Source organism: Bombus huntii, chromosome 7 (genome assembly GCF_024542735.1).
Source record: "Bombus huntii isolate Logan2020A chromosome 7, iyBomHunt1.1, whole genome shotgun sequence".
In the NCBI taxonomy this organism is placed as follows: Eukaryota; Metazoa; Arthropoda; class Insecta; order Hymenoptera; family Apidae; genus Bombus; species Bombus huntii.
In genome coordinates, this window is record NC_066244.1 from 202604 (window position 1) to 219517 (window position 16914).

The window sequence follows — 16914 nt, forward strand, 5'->3', positions numbered from 1 at the left end:
CAAGGACGTTGGAAGTTTCGAGAAGCGAAGATGGAAACTGAAGTAGCACGTCAGGTCAACTCTGGCAAAAACTGCTAAAGAAAGAAAAATCCAACTAATTTGTTTCCAACAATAAAATGAAATTAATTTGTTTCACAAATTATTAACTGGATATTATTCAAAAATTATTCAAAATTCGCTTGATTGATTCACGGCCCGGGACACTTGGGTCATGCCATTTTGGTAATGGACGAAAATGGCAGAAGGAAGAACGACCGTTTTTTTCATATTTCTCTTTCCCCGGGAAACGAAAGAATGCCCGAGCACCTTGTTTCATTTCTTCTCGACATCAATTTCAATCTTTTTAAACGAAATATAATCTGAACGATGAAAAGTTCATTCAAATAATGCTCCGCGCCAGACACTCACGAAAATTAAGAAGAAACACGGAAAATTCGCGAATAAAACGGATTTCTTTGTCCCAGTGAGATAATAAATCTCGTACACGTATTGGTTTTTAAAATCAATATATCCACCAATGTGCACTCGTTTAACAAGGGTGATGGAACGTGCCAAAAATCTCTCAAGAGGGTCTTGGCAACGGAAGAGTCGAAAATGTCACAATTATGAATGAAAAATTCGAATAGTTGCTGATTTTACAGTCGAAATCAATAAAGAACTCCAGATATTCCCCCAATTAATTTACAATAAATTCGCGAAAATGATCGATTGCTGACGTCATTGTATTCTAGAAAGATTGTAAAACGATAAGAATTTATTGAAAAAACTTATATTCGATGATAACACTTCTAATAAGAGTACTAAGAGGAGCGATTCTGTACTCACCTTCCTGCCTCGAAGTACCGAACGCAATTAACCATCCGCCCAGGATGGAACCGTTCGGAACTTTTGTAAGTCACTGCACGGCCGCTGCTTATGGTGGAAATGTAATAAATATAAGTACAGAGCGCGTGAGTGAACTAAAAACGCGATAGAGAAGTAGAGAGAGGATGTTCCGTCCTTGTCTAATGACACGCACTTGTACAGGAAATATGTAACAGCGGTATACGAGCAGCGTCAGTGTCCACTAGTGTGCATGCCTGATTAAACAAGGACAGGAAGTATCTATACATGGTGTTCTCTTTCTATTTCCATGTTGCATCCATCTTACTATACAGTACACACACTCAGCTATTCTATCATTATATTTGTGCGTTGCTTATGTGTGAACCAAACATTTCCATGACAACAAATCGTTTGTCTCGTGTTTGATGCTCGGTTTTCAACAGAGTTGAAAGAATTTTTTAAGAGAAACGTAATGGACGGGTTGTTTTTAAAGTAATAAACGGAAATTCTCGTATCCATTGAGAAACGATAGGCGATTTGAAAGTGTCACTATGAACGGTGATTTATCGATGCAAGGTAGTATGAATAAGATATTTTATAATCTGCGAAAAAAGATAAGGAATATTCTAGATTTTAGATTTTAGAATTTCCACGTCACAGACGAGTGTGTTTTGTTATTTGATTTGTAATATTGCTGCAGTTCTCTTAATAGCTGTTCGTTTCATGCGATACTCGCACATAGTATCTATGACTTTTGCTTCTAACAATTTTTATAATTAGGCTGTATCAAATATTTTTAACGTTCGTGTTTCATGAAAAATCATGTGTAACTCGTTGAATTCGCAAATGTAACAAAAAATTACATGAAAAACCTTATATTATTGTAATGAAAAAATAATTATATTAGGAGGAGAGTCGTATTTCGGAACGTCATCGGAACATATTATACCTTGTATGTGATTATTTGGAACACAATGGGTGAGTATATTATAATTAAAATATATTCCTAGTTCCAATTCTTTTGAATAGTGTCAGTGACCAATCGAAATAGAAATCAGTGGACACCATGGAAAGAGAAGGCGAAACCAAATTTGAAAATTCGACATCGGTAATTCAGTAGTTAAGAATAACTCAATCGATAATGTAGATTAACTAGTTATAAACAAATATATGAAGTATAAATTCAAATTATTCTTATCCATCTAAAAATTGGAAATTAAAAAGCAGAAGACAAGAAATTATCTTCGAGGATTTATATAGTAAATACATTCTTTTGCCTGTCTTACCTAGAGATAAAACAGTTGTTTGATGGTTATCTTATAGTGTTCAGTCATTGCGAAAAATATTTTTAATCAGTTAAAAACTATAATTAATTAAAAACTACATTTTTTTAGGTATATAGACGTTAGCGATGTATTATTCCGGGAAGCTCGTCTATCTCCCGAACATCGGGTTTGCGACAACATCGATTTGGAAATTATCGTTGCAGAGTATGAAAATTATTACAAGATGAAATTTCAAAAATATCCCATATTGTGTAAGAAAATAACTGGAAGGGAAATGACGAAGGAAGTGACGAAGGAAGTGACAAAAGCAAGCAAAACGTAAGAATTTAAATTATTTAACGATATTAAACGGTATTCAACGTATTCAACGTATCGTATTCAACGTATCGTATTACAATATGATCCAGTGTTTGTAGAAGTATTGAGACAAAAGCCAAATCTGTTAGTAAACAAGCAAGAAGTGAGCCTGTGAAAGAGACGAATCTACAGCAGAAGATAACTGATGACAATACGAATCATATTAATCTCGCAATGACACTGACGTCAATATTCCCCAATGAGAGTGATGGACGTTCATCAGAAGAGCTATTTAACGTCCCAATGGAACAATCCATGCAATCGAAGATATTGAAATGCATTGAAAAGCTTTATTCAGATAATCCGGAATTACGAAAGATTGCTGAGGACATCTCATGCGTAAGTTATTTTCGATTAATATACGTATCGTAAAGCTTTTAAACGATAAAATTCCCGTCGATAAACCGTCCAACGTATATCGACGATGACGTGATTTCAGTAACGCTTCAAATATCAAATTACGTAACACTTACTTAATATAGAGAAGACGCCATTTTATCTTTGTATCGTCACAGGAGATCATAGTAAACAAATTAAATGTACATTGGGATGACGTTATAGGCCTAGAGGAATGTAAAACCGCTGTTAAGGAGGCCGTTGTGTATCTCCTTAAGTATCCTATCGTTTTTGATGGCCCGTTTTCCCCCGGGAAAGGTATTTTGCTGTACGGCCCACCTGGTACAGGTAAGATACTCGTATTCTTTTCATTTCTGTACGTGTTTACAAGAAATATACAAAACAGGGAAAACGAAGTTAGCGAAGGCAGTCGCGACAGAATGCCATTGCACCTTTTTTAACATAACTGCCAGCTCATTGGTCAGCAAATGGAGAGGCGATTCCGAGAAGTATATACGTGTAAGTTGCTTTGTCTATGTAAGTTTCTTTGTTCCTTTGTCTATGAAGGAGAGATTCTAGGTATAAAAAGATTTGATTTTATTTTTCGTCATTTATATATAAATAGAATAGTTGTTTGGAAAACGAAATGATATCATATTTGTGATGAGGCAATGAATTTAAGAAATTTCGAATATAATATTTAATGAATAATACATTTGTTAAACTGAACAGGTTTTATTTGAACTTGCCTATAGTCATTCGCCTACAATTATTTTTATCGACGAGATTGACTGGATCGCCACAAATAAAGGAGACTGTATATTGTCTGAACCTGCAAAGAGATTCAGATCAGAACTTCTTTCTAGATTGGATGGATTAGTGTCTAATGAGAATTCTAATGTAGTTCTTCTGGCTACAACTAATTCCCCTTGGTACGTATATCACGTTATTTCAATGTTTTCTAAGTAGAAAATATCGTAATATTTCTCCAAATTCCAAATATGTTATTGTGTTGTTTGAAGTATTCCTTCATTATTATTAGTATAATAGAACGATAATATTTATTGTAAATATGTTATTAGGGGCATTGATGCAGCTTTACTCAGGCGTCTCGAAAAGCAAATATACGTATCATTACCCAATGAAGTTGCTCGACTTGGTATATTCAAATTATACCTTAGCAACCACTTATTAGAAAATACAGATATTGTAAACCACATAGTAAAATGTACTGAAAGATATTCTTGTGCAGATATAAAATTGCTTTGTAAGCAAGCGTGGCTACTAGAAATAAGCCCGATATGGAGGAGACTTGAAAAGAAAGAAACACCTGTTACCACTTTGAAATATGAATTAAAAAGTTATGAAATATTAGCAAAATTGTTAAAAAAAATGTCACCTACAGTTATGCAAATAGATAAATATGATACGTGGAACAAATAAATACGCAATCGTAAGGACAGATATTGAAAAATATAAATAAATGGATTATCGTTCGAGAAATCATTCGCATGTGTGTGCATGTGTGTGCATGTGTGTCATGTGTGTGCGTGTGTGTGCGCGCACGCGCTATAGGCTAAGTTTAAAATGTTCGGTTGTATTATATCCTTGTATTATATATGTCGGAGATGAAAGGAAAACCGGAGCCTTCCCCTTGCAATTTTGAGGAAGCCTTCTAATGCTTTAGCCTAGATTTTATCATAACTGTAATTAAGCAATTGTCATTTGTAATTGTTTGATATTTGTGAAAGCGAAAGTGGGTTCGAGGTGACAACTGGTCGCCGAACGTAGCCACGGTCACGGGATAAACGTTTTGCCTGACGAAGGTGTGGATCGGTTGTATTGTTCTCCCTAGAAATCACATAGAATTGTACTTTAGAGATGTCGATATAATGGGACACACGTTGTATTAGGAATCAATCTCCAGACAGAAACTGCCTAGTAACGGCGTTTGAATCTTTCTCGATGTTTCCAAAGAGTATACAACAAACTTTTGACAGAAATTGCCTAGCAACAACGATTGGAACCTTCTCGATGTTTCCAGCGAGCATATAACAAACAAATGCAGTCGTATAGCGAAAAAGATTTTCATCAGATATTCATTCGTGTGATCACCTTGGAAAGTGATACATCGAGCAATTTACCGAGTGTCTCAGCAATTGTAGTTTGTGTTTAAAATTATTCTACACATAGTAAAGAGTTATCCCGTTGACCGTGGATTCGTTTGAACCCCGGAACATTGTTAATAGCGTTAATTAAATTCATTATTCGTGAAACCTATCAATCGTTAATCTCATTATACGTTAAATTCATTATTCGTAAGACATATTATTCGTTCCTCTTATTGTTCGTTAAACTTATTAATCTTTAATCTAATTATTAGTTAAACTTATCATTTGTTAATCTTATTATTTATTAAACTCATTATTCATAATATTTCGTAAAATCTTTTTTATTCGCGTAAATATATTCTGTTTCGTAAAACAATGGCTAATTATTCGTTCCTCTTATTGTTCGTTAAACTTATTAATCTTTAATCTAATTATTAGTTAAACTTATCGTTTGTTAATCTTATTATTTATTAAACTCATTATTCATAATATTTTGTAAAATCTTGTTTATTCGCGTAAATATATTCTCTGTTTCGTAAAACAGTGGCTAATTCAAACGAAGGATCATTACGCGCCTTAAATCCTAATGATAACCCGACATATATATGTGAGTGTATTTTATCAAAAATATGTTTTTTATGTTTTCTTATCTTAGTAATTATTTTTAAAAAAGTCTTAAAGTCTTATATGAAAATAAAGCTGTTCTTTATTTCAAATAATTGAAGTAAATAAATATAATGAGTTTTATATTTTATTATATCTTATATTATTGTTATATTGTTATTGAAAAAATTGATATAATCAACAGTTCTTCCTGTTCTCTTGATTGTTTCTTGCTTGTTTCAAACCATGATAATAACCTACAAAAGAAATAACATAGTCCATTGAAAATTTAATATACAATAAAATACTTATATGAAATAATTACCTGTGTAATATACCATGTAACCACTAATATACCATGACATCAACATGCTTGAAAGTGCGTCTGTATCATTATCTGATAATCTAGTACATTTTATTAAAATTTCGTATTTTTTTTCCAAATAAAATGTTAAACTTATTCCAAATTACTTATTAATATTAGAAGTATTCAGCATTCCATTAGAATTTTTAAATTGTACTTACTTGGCCATTAATTGTGGTGGTAAAGGAGATGCAGGTGGCATTATATCAGTCATCGAATTGAAAGATGGTCCCGGTATGAAGTGATGTTTATACGCATTTGCTTCTTCAGAGTCACAATCCATTTTTTCTACATTATATTTTTTCGAATTTACATTTGTAGAAAAATTAGTCTCACAAGTCTCATCGTTCTCTTCATTGAATTTCTCTTCCAAAGCTTTCTTTTGTTGTGCTATTTGACTTTGCAAACCTTCTGATTCTAAAAGAGAACTCAATTCGACTTTCTCTGTATTACCATAGCCTAAACACAGAGTAAAAGAAATTTTTGTCATTTAATAGAATGACTGAGTGCCATTCGGTTACTGTCCTTACAGGCAATGTATTAGAATTTCCCGTGCATAAATGTATATGTATAAATGTTTGCCTTGATATATGTAGTAATAATCACTCGTCTAATGAGGAGAATTATATTCCAAGCAGCTAATAATGAACAATAAGTAACATGCATGTTTATGGTTCATGACCCTATATCCCACGGGTCTCCCCATAGACATTGACAGGTACTCCTGCCCAGTTAAGGACCTGCTGAATGACACTGTGATAGACTATGCGAAAGCCTTTACTTCATATATATATGTATTTTTAGTACATTTCTTAATTGACATAACCATCATGCTAAAGGTATTACCTACAAATTTTACAACACACGTGCTGTTGAGGTTATTCGGTGTGTAAACAGAGAAAACACGTGGATAAATTGTAAGGTAGAAAATATATTTAAATAGAAGTGTAATAAATAAAAGTACAATTTGAGCTGGTCCAGATCCGCACGCTAGCTGTGTTACCTAATAACTGGAAAAACCCCGAAGCCAACGTCGCCTGTCTACTGTTTATGGCCTGACTTCGTCGCAGTCTTTTGTCTACACGCTATCGATGGCTTCAGTGCTTGAGAAAACTAAAAAAGACCAGATGTAGAGTTTTCTTAGAAGTGGTAACCACTTCAACACCCTCCCTAAAACTCTACATCCCTACAAACAATTATCTCAAATTTACAAATTATCTCTTAATATTTTCTAACTCTTGTCGTAAATATCTGAAAATTAATTTGTCAATGCCTTCTCAAGTACATTTGCCAGCCGCCTTTCTCTTTTCCATACAAATTAATTTATTACACACAAAAAAAAAACTAGAAGACTAAACAGATCATGTAGAGTTTTTCCTCTTTTTTTTTTGAGAAGCAATAATCACTTCGACACCCTCCCTAAAAACTCTACATGTTTACAAACAATTACCTCTTAATATCTTTTTTACTTTTCAAACCTAACTTTTTCCTTAAATATTCAAATCTCGGTTTTGGCAACGCCTTTGTACATATATCTGCCAATTGCTCTTCGCTTGTTACATACGTTATATCAATTTCGCCTCTATTGTATAAATCTCGCAAGAAATGATATCTTACGTCAATATGCTTACTTCTTTGATGGAATTCTGGATTCTTAATTAATTTCACGGCACTAGTGTTGTCTACACATAGCATATACTTAAGGATCTCTAATTTACATTCAAGAAATATTTTCTTTAACCACATAATTTCTTTCGCTCCTGAGGCTGCACTGACATATTCAACTTCGGTCGTAGATAGAGCTATACATTGTTGTCGCTTACATTGCCATGTGATGGCCGCATTCGCATACTTACATACAACGCCTGATGTCGACTTTCTTGCTTCTTTGTCGCCTGCATAGTCAGCGTCACTAAAGGTTTCGAGACTGCCTGCTTTTGTATATAAGAGTCCCATGTCTGCGGTCCCTTTTATGTAGCGCAAAATTCGTTTGACTAATTTCCATTGATACTGGTTTGGATTCTCTAAGTGTCTCGCCGCTATATTTATTGCAAAACTAATATCTGGCCTACTTACGGTTTGTAAAAACATTAAGTTCCCTACAGCTTCTCTGTATGGTGCGTTACAATAATTATCGCCTATGTTACTTTCGTTCCAATTAGTCTCGATAGGTGTAGAAACACTGTTTGCCTCATTCATATTAAATTTTTCCAATATGTTTTCGATATACCTACTCTGATGAATGAATATTGAACCATCTTCTAATCTGTTAATTTCAAGTCCAAGAAAACTCTTTACTTCTTTCGAACTCGTAATTTTGAATTCTTTATTTAAATCATCGAAGAATTTATCAATTAAAGATTCGTCTGAAGCTGCTACCAGTCCATCGTCTACGTATATGGTCATCAACATTAATTTGTCGTCTTTTGTATAAATATAAAAACAAGGATCTGCGTTACTCTGATAAAATTTTAAGTTCGAGATAAATTTTGTGAAACGTTCCGTCCAACATCTTGGAGACTGCTTTAAGCCATATAGGCTTTTTAGCAATTTACAAACCCGATTTGTACCATCATCATAACCTTTAGGTTGTTTCATATAAATATCTTCTTTCAGACTTCCATATAAGAATGCGGTTTTAATGTCGAACTGTCCGAGGTGTAAATTATTTTTGGCTGCAATACTGAGCATTAATCTAATTGTGTCAAACCGAGAAACGGGACTATATGTTTCCTTATAATCTATGCCTTCTTTCTGTGAACACCCTTTTATTACAAGTCGCGCTTTGTATCGTTCCGAGTTGTCCGCATTTAGCTTTATCGTTAAAACCCACCTATTGCTAAGTACCTTCTGATCTTTAGGTTTTTCTACAAGTATCCACGTCTTATTTTCATGGTGCGATTTCATTTCATCATTCATAGCTGTTTCCCATAACTCTTTCTTTTCGGATCTCATCGCTTCGTTAAAATCCACCGGTAATTTTTCCGCTACGTACGTTACTGGGTTACCATAAAAATCGGTTCGTTTGATCTTATCTCTATCTCTCAATTGTCTCACATTGTCGCTAGTTCCATGAGGTTGTTTTTCATGTTCACTCTCTGCACTTTCATACGTACATGCTCTATTGCTCTGCGCACTCACATCTTCGCGCTCGACAATTTTCGGTAAACTTAATTTTACGAATTTCGCATTTTCTAGTTCAGGTTTAAATATTACGTCACGGCTTAATATTACATTTTTTACTGTTGGCACGTACACTCGATACCCTCGTCCGTCATCTAAATAGCCTACCAAATATCCTTTGTTAGCCTTTTTGTCAAGTTTTGTCCTTTTCTCCGCAGGTATGTGAGCAAAGCACTCAGTACCGAAAACCCTAAACTTTTCTAAATTCGGCGGTTTCCCGTACCACAGTTCATATGGTGTTTTCTTATCTTGTCTTGTCGGCCCCGTCTTATTTATGACATGTACTGCTGTGTTCATGGCTTCGGCCCATAAGAACAGCGGTAGATTTGGTTTCGAATATAGCATCGACCGACCTGCCTCTACTATTATTCTATTTTCCCTTTCTGCGACACCATTCTGTTCAGGAGTGTATGGGACGTTAATCGTGTGCCTAATTCCCTGACTTCTTAAAAATTCTTTGACTTCTTTATTTTGGAATTCTTTCCCTCCATCACTATGAATTTCTTTAATTTTATCCTTAAATTGATTTTCAACTTCTAGGCAAAAGGTTTTTAGTTTTTCAATTACTTCTGACTTACGTCGTAAGAAGTAAATCTTTGTGAATTTTGAAAAATCATCTTTAAATGTCAGAAAATACAGTTTCTTGCCTAATGACTCGACTTCCATAGGTCCACATACATCCGTATAAATAATTTCGCGAGGTTTAGTCGCCCGATTGATTTTCTCGTGAAAACTCGATCTATGCTGTTTCCCGTACGCGCAACCTTCACAGAAAAAGTTATTATCCTCTACAACTTTCATATTTGAATTCTTTAAGAATTCTTTAATATGTCTGATGTTCTGATGACATAGCCGTTCGTGCCATAACTGCAATGTGTCCGCGTTTGACTCCGCTCTATTGCTAAAATTACAAACTGACGGTATGATAACTCGCATATCTACTTTATACAAATTTCCGATAACAGAACCTCTTGCTATTATTTTCTGATTTTGTAAAAATATGCAATTGGTCCCTTCCTTTGAAATACAAAAATCTATGCTCCTTCTTGCGACAGATCTAATCGAAAACAGATTTCTTTTCATACCTGGTACGTATAGAACATCGTTCATTGTACATGTTACCCATTTGCCGTCCACAAAAGTCTCTACTCTGATTTTTCCTTTGCCGCACGCATCCATGAACGCCGATCTCTACCTTCACCGTGTTATCGAATTCTTCGAAAACGCTGAACCATTCCCGTCGTCCTGTCATGTGATCCGTAGCTCCTGAGTCGATTATCCAAACATCAGGGTTTGCCGTTTGTATCGCTGAGGTACTTCCTAATAGACCAATTCCGCTGTGATCCCGATTTTGGTTTCTAGGTTCCTGGTTGTCTCTACTGTTGCTTCTTTTGTTATTTTTAAAACAGTTTTTGCTGGTGTGGCCTTTCCTTTTGCATATAAAGCATCTAAAGCAATCCTTCTTTAGATGGCCAACTTTTCCACAGTTAAAGCAACTTGGTCCTTGTTTCTCGTATTCACGTTTACTTGACTGCTTCTGCTGTTCCCTTTTATAATTATTACCTTTTGTTACCGATGTTTCCTGGTTGTCTTTCTTCCATCTAATTTCTTCCGTCATCAACCTGGTACTAAGCCTGTCTAAGGTCTTCTTTTCTTCTTCCACGGAATCCCACGCACTGTGAAAATGATCGAATTTGTTTGGTAACACCGATAAAATGCGTGTTATCAGCATTTTCTCGCCAATTTCACTCCCAAGGACTTTCATCTTCGCCGCTATGAGTTCCAACTTTGATAGGTTGTAAGAGACATTTTCAGATTCTTCCCATTTAAAATCGAAGAACTGCTTCTGGACCATATTTAAATTCTCATCCGACTTCATGTCATATACTGTATTCAGCTTTTTCCACATTTCATGTGCTGTCGTGCAACATAAAAGAAGATCCAACGGTTTCTTTCCTACTGAGGTCACGATTAATTTTCTCGCTAATCGATCTGCTTTCAAAAATCTTCCACGAGCGATTTCTTTCTCCGCGCTGTTACCTGGATGACACAAATTCCCTTCACACACGTTGATCAGGTCGTCATCTTCCTCCAAAAGTGTACGCATAACAGAACGCCACTGGAGCCAATTTTCTTCGCCGCGTAACATCTCGACCTTCGCACTTGCTGATTCCATTTTAGCACTATCCCTTATTTTACTAAGCACAACACTTTAACAATTTATTCATTTCACGTTGCTACCTTGCAATTTACAGCCCTGGGCCTATTACCTGTTGAGGTTATTCGGTGTGTAAACAGAGAAAACACGTGGATAAATTGTAAGGTAGAAAATATATTTAAATAGAAGTGTAATAAGTAAAAATACAATTTGAGCTGGTCCAGATCCGCACGCTAGCTGTGTTACCTAATAACTGAAAACCCCGAAGCCAACGTTGCCTGTCTACTGTTTATGGCCTGACTTCGTCGCAGTCTTTTGTCTACGCGCTGTCGATGGCTTCAGTGCTTGAGAAAACTAAAAAAGACCAGATGTAGAGTTTTCTTAGAAGTGGTAACCACTTCAACACGTGCCATTGTTTTCGTAAATTTTTGATATTATAGCTTCATAAATTTCTCCATCCTCTGAGTATATTGCACGATAAGGTGCTCCTATGATCCATTTCTATAGAGAAAAGATGTGTATACAAATAAATATAAGTAAATAGCAAAATAAAATAATTTGCTTCTTAATCAATATATTTAATAATATTCTGTATCAAATTTGTAATATTCTATCAAAATCACAACCTTGTGTAATTTACTTGCGTGTTTAGGCTGCTTAAGATTTTGTAGGTTTTCTTTCGGTTGAGAATTTCCAACATCCATTCCCATTCGCTTGATAACTTCTTCTTTTGCTAAATTTATTGCTTTATCATATGCTTCTATTAATGCACTATCATTCCAAACATTATCATTGGCTGTGTCTGTATCCTTTTGAGATAGCAAATTATACGTTATTAATATTGATACAAGTATTTTATTATCAAACTATTGCAAATTATCATATATGTTATTTTTCAAAAATTGACTAAAAGGTAATGGATACTGTTAATTACTGTTATGCTAAGATCTTGTACTAAAATAATGTTAAAACCATTACGTTTCCATTACCATACATACGTTTCCATTTCCTCGTATAAAAAGAACATTCATATCATCTGCCATTTTAAAATAACATCATTTAAAAATTGAATTTGCTTCTGAAATATTAATTTGTCTCATTTCTTTAACTCTAACACATTGTAAACAATGATGACATTATACCAACTATAATACTAAAAATCTATTCCCCATTCATTCGAAAGATTATTTTTTGAAGCAAGATTAACATTGAATGTTCCCAAACTTCAATAACTGTATTTTACTTTCTTTACAATATCTAACAATATATTAGAATACTATAAAAAAATATTGTATGCACAAGAAACTGTTTATAGCGAAATAGCAAAAGAATTAATCACATATTATAACTAAAACGAGATTGTTAAGTAGATTATATTATACTGCATATGCGTTATTGTTTCAGCTGGTAAATATAGTTTTTATATCTGAAGATAAATAAGATTTAATTCTATAAAATTGCATAATGAATTATACATCTATCTATTACTATTCGTATTTCCCCTTAGTTGTATGTTGTCAATAGCATCAATCACGAACATATAAATAAATATAGAAGAAACCGTTCGGAAATGGAAAGGGAAAAATGAACATGGAAGACAAGAAAGTTTTCTTCAGGTTTAGCGTATGCGTGATACGCTTTGAATGTCTCAGATAAAGATAAAGATACTCTGCTCATTTCTATTTGTTCCGCAGAACGAGAAATTTGTTGTCTTTCATATTGGTTTTTACGATTCAATTTTTGGGCAGTTTTCCCTAGCGAGTGTCGGTCCCTGTTTGATATAACCAGACCGTAATTTACACAGATATGTATTATAGATATATATTTGTAAAACTAAAATCAGATGAAATAAATGTTGCCTGAGGTTTTAAACGTTTAATAAAAACAATATTTCATTTGGAAAAAATATAAGATATGTAAAATTACACATTGATCATTTTGCTGGTCTTGTATCATAAAACGTGTGGCCCGAAGAGCACGTGTCCGGTAGAGATACGCCACTTGTGTTAGGAATCGTTTTATAACCTATCACAGTAAAGGAACGTCCCAGTATAGCAGCCGAAGAATGCCGTGGAAGTTTTTGTACAAAGTACAATTGATCTACAATTGATATTTTCCGCAATACTTATCTGGTGTTCGGTCAGGGTGTCCCATACTCATGATATTTATGACAGTGGAATGGCGTTAGTAAATCAATTACAAAAATTTTCGAGATCAATTCTCGGTATTGCATCAAATTATTCAAAATATACAAGCAACACAACGTTGCCCTTTTTGCAGGCAACAAGAGGAATATCAACCACGCAACCACTTTCAGAAAAACAAGAGTAAGTGATACAAATTTTCTTGTGCTTTCCTTCTTTTTTTAATAGAATTTCAGTACTTGCCTTCCAATATAAAATTGGTGTCAAAATAATAATGCTAATAATAATGTCTAAGAAATTTTTCTCTTTGTAGGAGTATAACATCTAGAAAAATAACATAGTATTAATAGAATAGTATTAATAAGAACAACATTGACAGTGAACAACTAAAAATATAACACTGTTATAAATATATGATATACGAATTTTATTTATGTATTATTAAGACAAGTATATCTTATTTTTAAATTATTTCTATTATCATAAGTGATACATATAATTAAGGTATAATTAAGAGAAGATTAATTGAAGAAACACAAAAAATAAAGAAAATAATTATATTGAGATAATTTTTATCTTTCATAAATATTATTTTCAGAGTAGATATAACGTTTGTTAAAGCAAGTGGAGAGAGAATCAAAGCAAAAGGGAAAGTTGGAGATACTATGTTAGACATAGTAGTAAATAATGAAATTGATTTAGATGGATATGGTATGTTTTAAAGAAGCATAATTTACTTAATTTAAAATAAATAATTTTGAGGTAGAAAATATTTGAAAATTTTCATTTTTATCAAGTTTAATATTCTTATTATTTTTAACTTTTGATACTTTATTATATAAGTATGTTGTAATCTTAAAATATAATTGATATAGGTGCTTGTGAAGGAACATTAACTTGTAGTACGTGCCATTTAATATTTTCGAAAGAAGTTTATGATGCACTTCCTGACAAACCAACAGATGAAGAATTAGACATGTTGGATTTAGCATATGAATTAACAGATACGTTAGTTCATAATAATCAGTATCAAATCATTCACATTATTAATTCTATTACCTTTTAATATTTTATAAAGTGAATGTTTCTATTTAAATTTATGTAAAAACAGGTTAGTATTGGGTATTTCGAAATCTGCATCTCAATGTAGAATTTCAAATCGCTATCTCTGAATACTACGAAACTGAAATTTTAATAAATTTTCATAGTTTTTTATTTATGACCCTATAATCATTACAAATCTATGTTGGAATTAGCATATTTACAATGTTGATTTTCAAATGGATAAATAGAAATCTTATTGTGTATTAGTATTAATTTGTATAGCAATAAATATATTTATTGACATATTCAGTTATATAATATTTAATTTCAGGTCACGGCTAGGCTGTCAAATAGTAATGTCTAAGGAACTAGATGGAATTGAGGTAAGAGTTCCATCAACAATTAATGATGCAAGAGCATAACTGAAATTATCTATAGGTTTTTGAAAATTTGTATACAATGTTATACATCTCTTGTTAAAAAACCCTTGTTATAATTATTAAAATATTGGTATTAAAAAAATATAATAAAGAATCTTGTGTTTAAATGTGAAGCTTATATATATACATATGTTATAGTATAATTGCAATTTTGATATTTGTACATTGCCATTGTAAAAAGCCTATCCAATTATGAAGAAAATATATCTTTTATTTTTAATATACAGGGTGTCAATTTTAAAACGTTCATCTAAATTATTTTCGTTACTATTAAAGATAAGAAGAAATTACTAAGGAAGACTTAAATGGTTTTAAGATGTGTACTTGGTTATGATAAAAAAGACTCTTGTGGAATAAATTTTGCAACTTCTGAAAGATTAGATAAAAGCTTAGAACCTAAAAAATAATTTGAAATTAATTTCGTTTAGATATACTGTTTGATTTCTTAGCTATGGGCAAGTTTAAAAGATCATCAAACTCATGGTCAACAAAACAACAGAAATGTACATGCAATGCTTTTTCGTTTCACAACAAGTTATCTGACACTATCATCATTTTCGTGGCACATGCAACATTATCGATTCAGTATAGTAATGTTTTGGATTAAAACAAATGTCTCGACATTGGAGCAAAATATTTCAACCTTTAGGACTAAAATTAAAACTTATGAGTTTGTTTATAATTTTAATAGATTTTATTAATATTGTGTTTACTGGTTTATTAATTACAAGAAAGTTTGTAAAAGACTGAAGTTTTACGTAAAAAGTGCAAATATTCTTTCAACAAAATTAGTCAAATCACATAATTATTTATACATATTGTATATAAATAAAATATGCGGATATATTACTTTACCCTAGAATTAAAATTCAATAATATTGAAGAATCTTATTTATTCAGATTTTGTACATTATCGCTTCTAACCTCGGATAATAGAACAACAAATTAAATATTTTTAAACAAAAAACTTTGTTCCTTTGTTTGATTTCCCTTGCTCGCGTTTCTTAACTACTTAGATATAAAATACTTACGTTTTCGAAAATTCATACTTCACAAGCTACTAAACGCTTTATCTGTTCAGAATAATTTATTGTTTTCTTAACTAGGTACATACCAAATACATCTATTAAGTTGGTATTTCTCATAATTACCAGTACATAAAGCTAAAACACTTTTGTACTATGCTTGTTATACATGGATCTAACAAATAATTTAACTTGTGTATTGTCGTTTGTATATTTTGTTACGTGTAAAATATTCTATTTCTACACTACTTACAAGTTCGATAAAGTGTACATTACACATCGTGAAATTTACATATTTTCACTTGGTTACCCTGCCCAATTCGAATATAATTCAGAACGTATGTGCTATATTTATATATTCTGCATTTGTTTTGTATATTATGTACACTGATCTGATCTTTGTAAACGCGAGTTTTACGATATTAATGAGAAATTTGCCAATTTAATGGAAGTTGTTAATTTTTCCTGGCACGTTTCACGTTAGCAGACATGTTTCTTAAGTTACAGTCGAAAAGTGTTTTTATGTAAAAGAATAGGAATGATCAAGTTATTTTAAGATGACAAGATATTTCACGTCTTCTATTTAAATATAGCGTTAAATTTTAATTCCGTCAATTCGTATATACTCATACATCGAATTTCCTTTTCTCATGTCATTTCTTTTCTTTCATTTCACATTTAATTACAAAGATAAAGTGTAAGTACGTTCCTCATAAAATTAATATCAAATGTCGCAAAATATACAAAAGTAAACTAAGAAGAGGGGTACATATTATTACACAAACTGTCGTTCATATTGCATATGTACATATGCAGTATAAAAACAATACTTTTTAGTTTTTAATCTCTTGTTTAAATAATCCTAATATCTGATTCGATATAACTGCGTTTATTGGAAGTAATTAAGCTATAGCCTGCGCACAAGAGAAGAAGGAACAAACACGTATAGTATACACGCTTAAATAACAAAATTAAGTCAGTTTACGTTCAATGTGAACTTGATCAAAGTTCCAGTCTCGAATTATAGAGTTTCTTACT

At 32.6% G+C, this 16914-nt stretch overlaps 5 protein-coding genes across 14 annotated transcripts in view; 3 read left to right on the top strand and 2 right to left on the bottom strand.

Annotated features, from left to right (window-relative positions):
- Positions 1-2397, top strand: part of LOC126867681 (omega-amidase NIT2-A-like) — a 24544-nt gene extending 22147 nt beyond the window's left edge. The window contains exons 1-2 of one of the 7 annotated variants that reach the window (XR_007690378.1): positions 926-2084; positions 2220-2397. Coding sequence is in view for 1 of the 7 variants with exons in the window: in XM_050622484.1 (XP_050478441.1) it covers positions 2220-2227 (8 nt within the window). In the remaining 6 variants the exon portion in view is untranslated. Of the gene's footprint in view, positions 1-925; positions 2085-2219 lie in introns of those variants that run through there. The other 6 variants (XR_007690379.1, XR_007690381.1, XR_007690380.1 and 3 more) reach the window with 6 other exon arrangements.
- A 2-nt stretch (positions 2398-2399) lies between these two features.
- Positions 2400-5734, top strand: LOC126867680 (katanin p60 ATPase-containing subunit A-like 2). Its single transcript, XM_050622481.1, has 6 exons — positions 2400-2429; positions 2519-2807; positions 2984-3152; positions 3211-3341; positions 3537-3736; positions 3887-5734. The coding sequence occupies exons 2-6, from the start codon at positions 2643-2645 to the stop codon at positions 4245-4247; spliced, it is 1026 nt and encodes a 341-aa protein (XP_050478438.1). The 5' UTR covers positions 2400-2429; positions 2519-2642; the 3' UTR covers positions 4248-5734.
- LOC126868067 (survival motor neuron protein-like) lies at positions 5717-7838 on the bottom strand. The gene is made up of 5 exons (XM_050623238.1): positions 7706-7838; positions 6219-6341; positions 6044-6143; positions 5844-5923; positions 5717-5775 (listed from the first exon to the last, which is right to left on the bottom strand). The coding sequence occupies exons 1-5, from the start codon at positions 7836-7838 to the stop codon at positions 5717-5719; spliced, it is 495 nt and encodes a 164-aa protein (XP_050479195.1).
- A 3539-nt stretch (positions 7839-11377) lies between these two features.
- Positions 11378-13007, bottom strand: LOC126867685 (survival motor neuron protein-like). 4 transcript variants are annotated; one of them, XR_007690385.1, is made up of 3 exons: positions 12712-13007; positions 11850-12032; positions 11378-11724 (listed from the first exon to the last, which is right to left on the bottom strand). XR_007690385.1 is itself a non-coding variant. In XM_050622496.1 (3 exons), exons 1-3 carry the CDS (start codon positions 12264-12266, stop codon positions 11666-11668), a joined length of 282 nt encoding a protein of 93 aa, XP_050478453.1. In that variant the 5' UTR covers positions 12267-12698; the 3' UTR covers positions 11378-11665. The 4 variants fall into 4 exon arrangements, 3 of the variants coding, with proteins under 3 accessions (XP_050478453.1, XP_050478450.1, XP_050478451.1); XM_050622496.1 differs by lacking the exon at positions 12712-13007 and adding an exon at positions 12213-12698 and having other exon boundaries at positions 11864-12032; XM_050622493.1 differs by lacking the exon at positions 12712-13007 and adding an exon at positions 12213-12693.
- A 940-nt stretch (positions 13008-13947) lies between these two features.
- Positions 13948-15075, top strand: LOC126867686 (adrenodoxin-like protein 2, mitochondrial). Its single transcript, XM_050622497.1, has 3 exons — positions 13948-14078; positions 14243-14393; positions 14743-15075. The coding sequence occupies exons 1-3, from the start codon at positions 14033-14035 to the stop codon at positions 14831-14833; spliced, it is 288 nt and encodes a 95-aa protein (XP_050478454.1). The 5' UTR covers positions 13948-14032; the 3' UTR covers positions 14834-15075.
- Positions 15076-16914: the final 1839 nt, after the last annotated feature.

Coding starts and splice junctions, on each gene's coding strand:
- LOC126867680 (XM_050622481.1), top strand. CDS start 2,643: ATGACACTGACGTCAATATTCCCCAATGAGAGTGATGGACGTTCATCA. Junction 3,153..3,210: donor GTACGGCCCACCTGGTACAG/GTAAGATACTCG, acceptor TATACAAAACAG/GGAAAACGAAGTTAGCGAAG. Junction 3,342..3,536: donor GTGTAAGTTGCTTTGTCTAT/GTAAGTTTCTTT, acceptor TAAACTGAACAG/GTTTTATTTGAACTTGCCTA.
- LOC126868067 (XM_050623238.1), bottom strand. CDS start 7,838: ATGGGACTCTTATATACAAAAGCAGGCAGTCTCGAAACCTTTAGTGAC. Junction 6,342..7,705: donor TGCGGCCATCACATGGCAAT/GTAAGCGACAAC, acceptor CTCTGTGTTTAG/GCTATGGTAATACAGAGAAA. Junction 5,776..5,843: donor TTACATGGTATATTACACAG/GTAATTATTTCA, acceptor TTTCTTTTGTAG/GTTATTATCATGGTTTGAAA.
- LOC126867685 (XM_050622493.1), bottom strand. CDS start 12,266: ATGGCAGATGATATGAATGTTCTTTTTATACGAGGAAATGGAAACGTA. Junction 12,033..12,212: donor GAAATGGAAACGTATGTATG/GTAATGGAAACG, acceptor CTATCTCAAAAG/GATACAGACACAGCCAATGA. Junction 11,725..11,849: donor ACGCAAGTAAATTACACAAG/GTTGTGATTTTG, acceptor TTTTCTCTATAG/AAATGGATCATAGGAGCACC.
- LOC126867686 (XM_050622497.1), top strand. CDS start 14,033: ATGTTAGACATAGTAGTAAATAATGAAATTGATTTAGATGGATATG. Junction 14,079..14,242: donor AATTGATTTAGATGGATATG/GTATGTTTTAAA, acceptor TAATTGATATAG/GTGCTTGTGAAGGAACATTA. Junction 14,394..14,742: donor ACGTTAGTTCATAATAATCA/GTATCAAATCAT, acceptor ATTTAATTTCAG/GTCACGGCTAGGCTGTCAAA.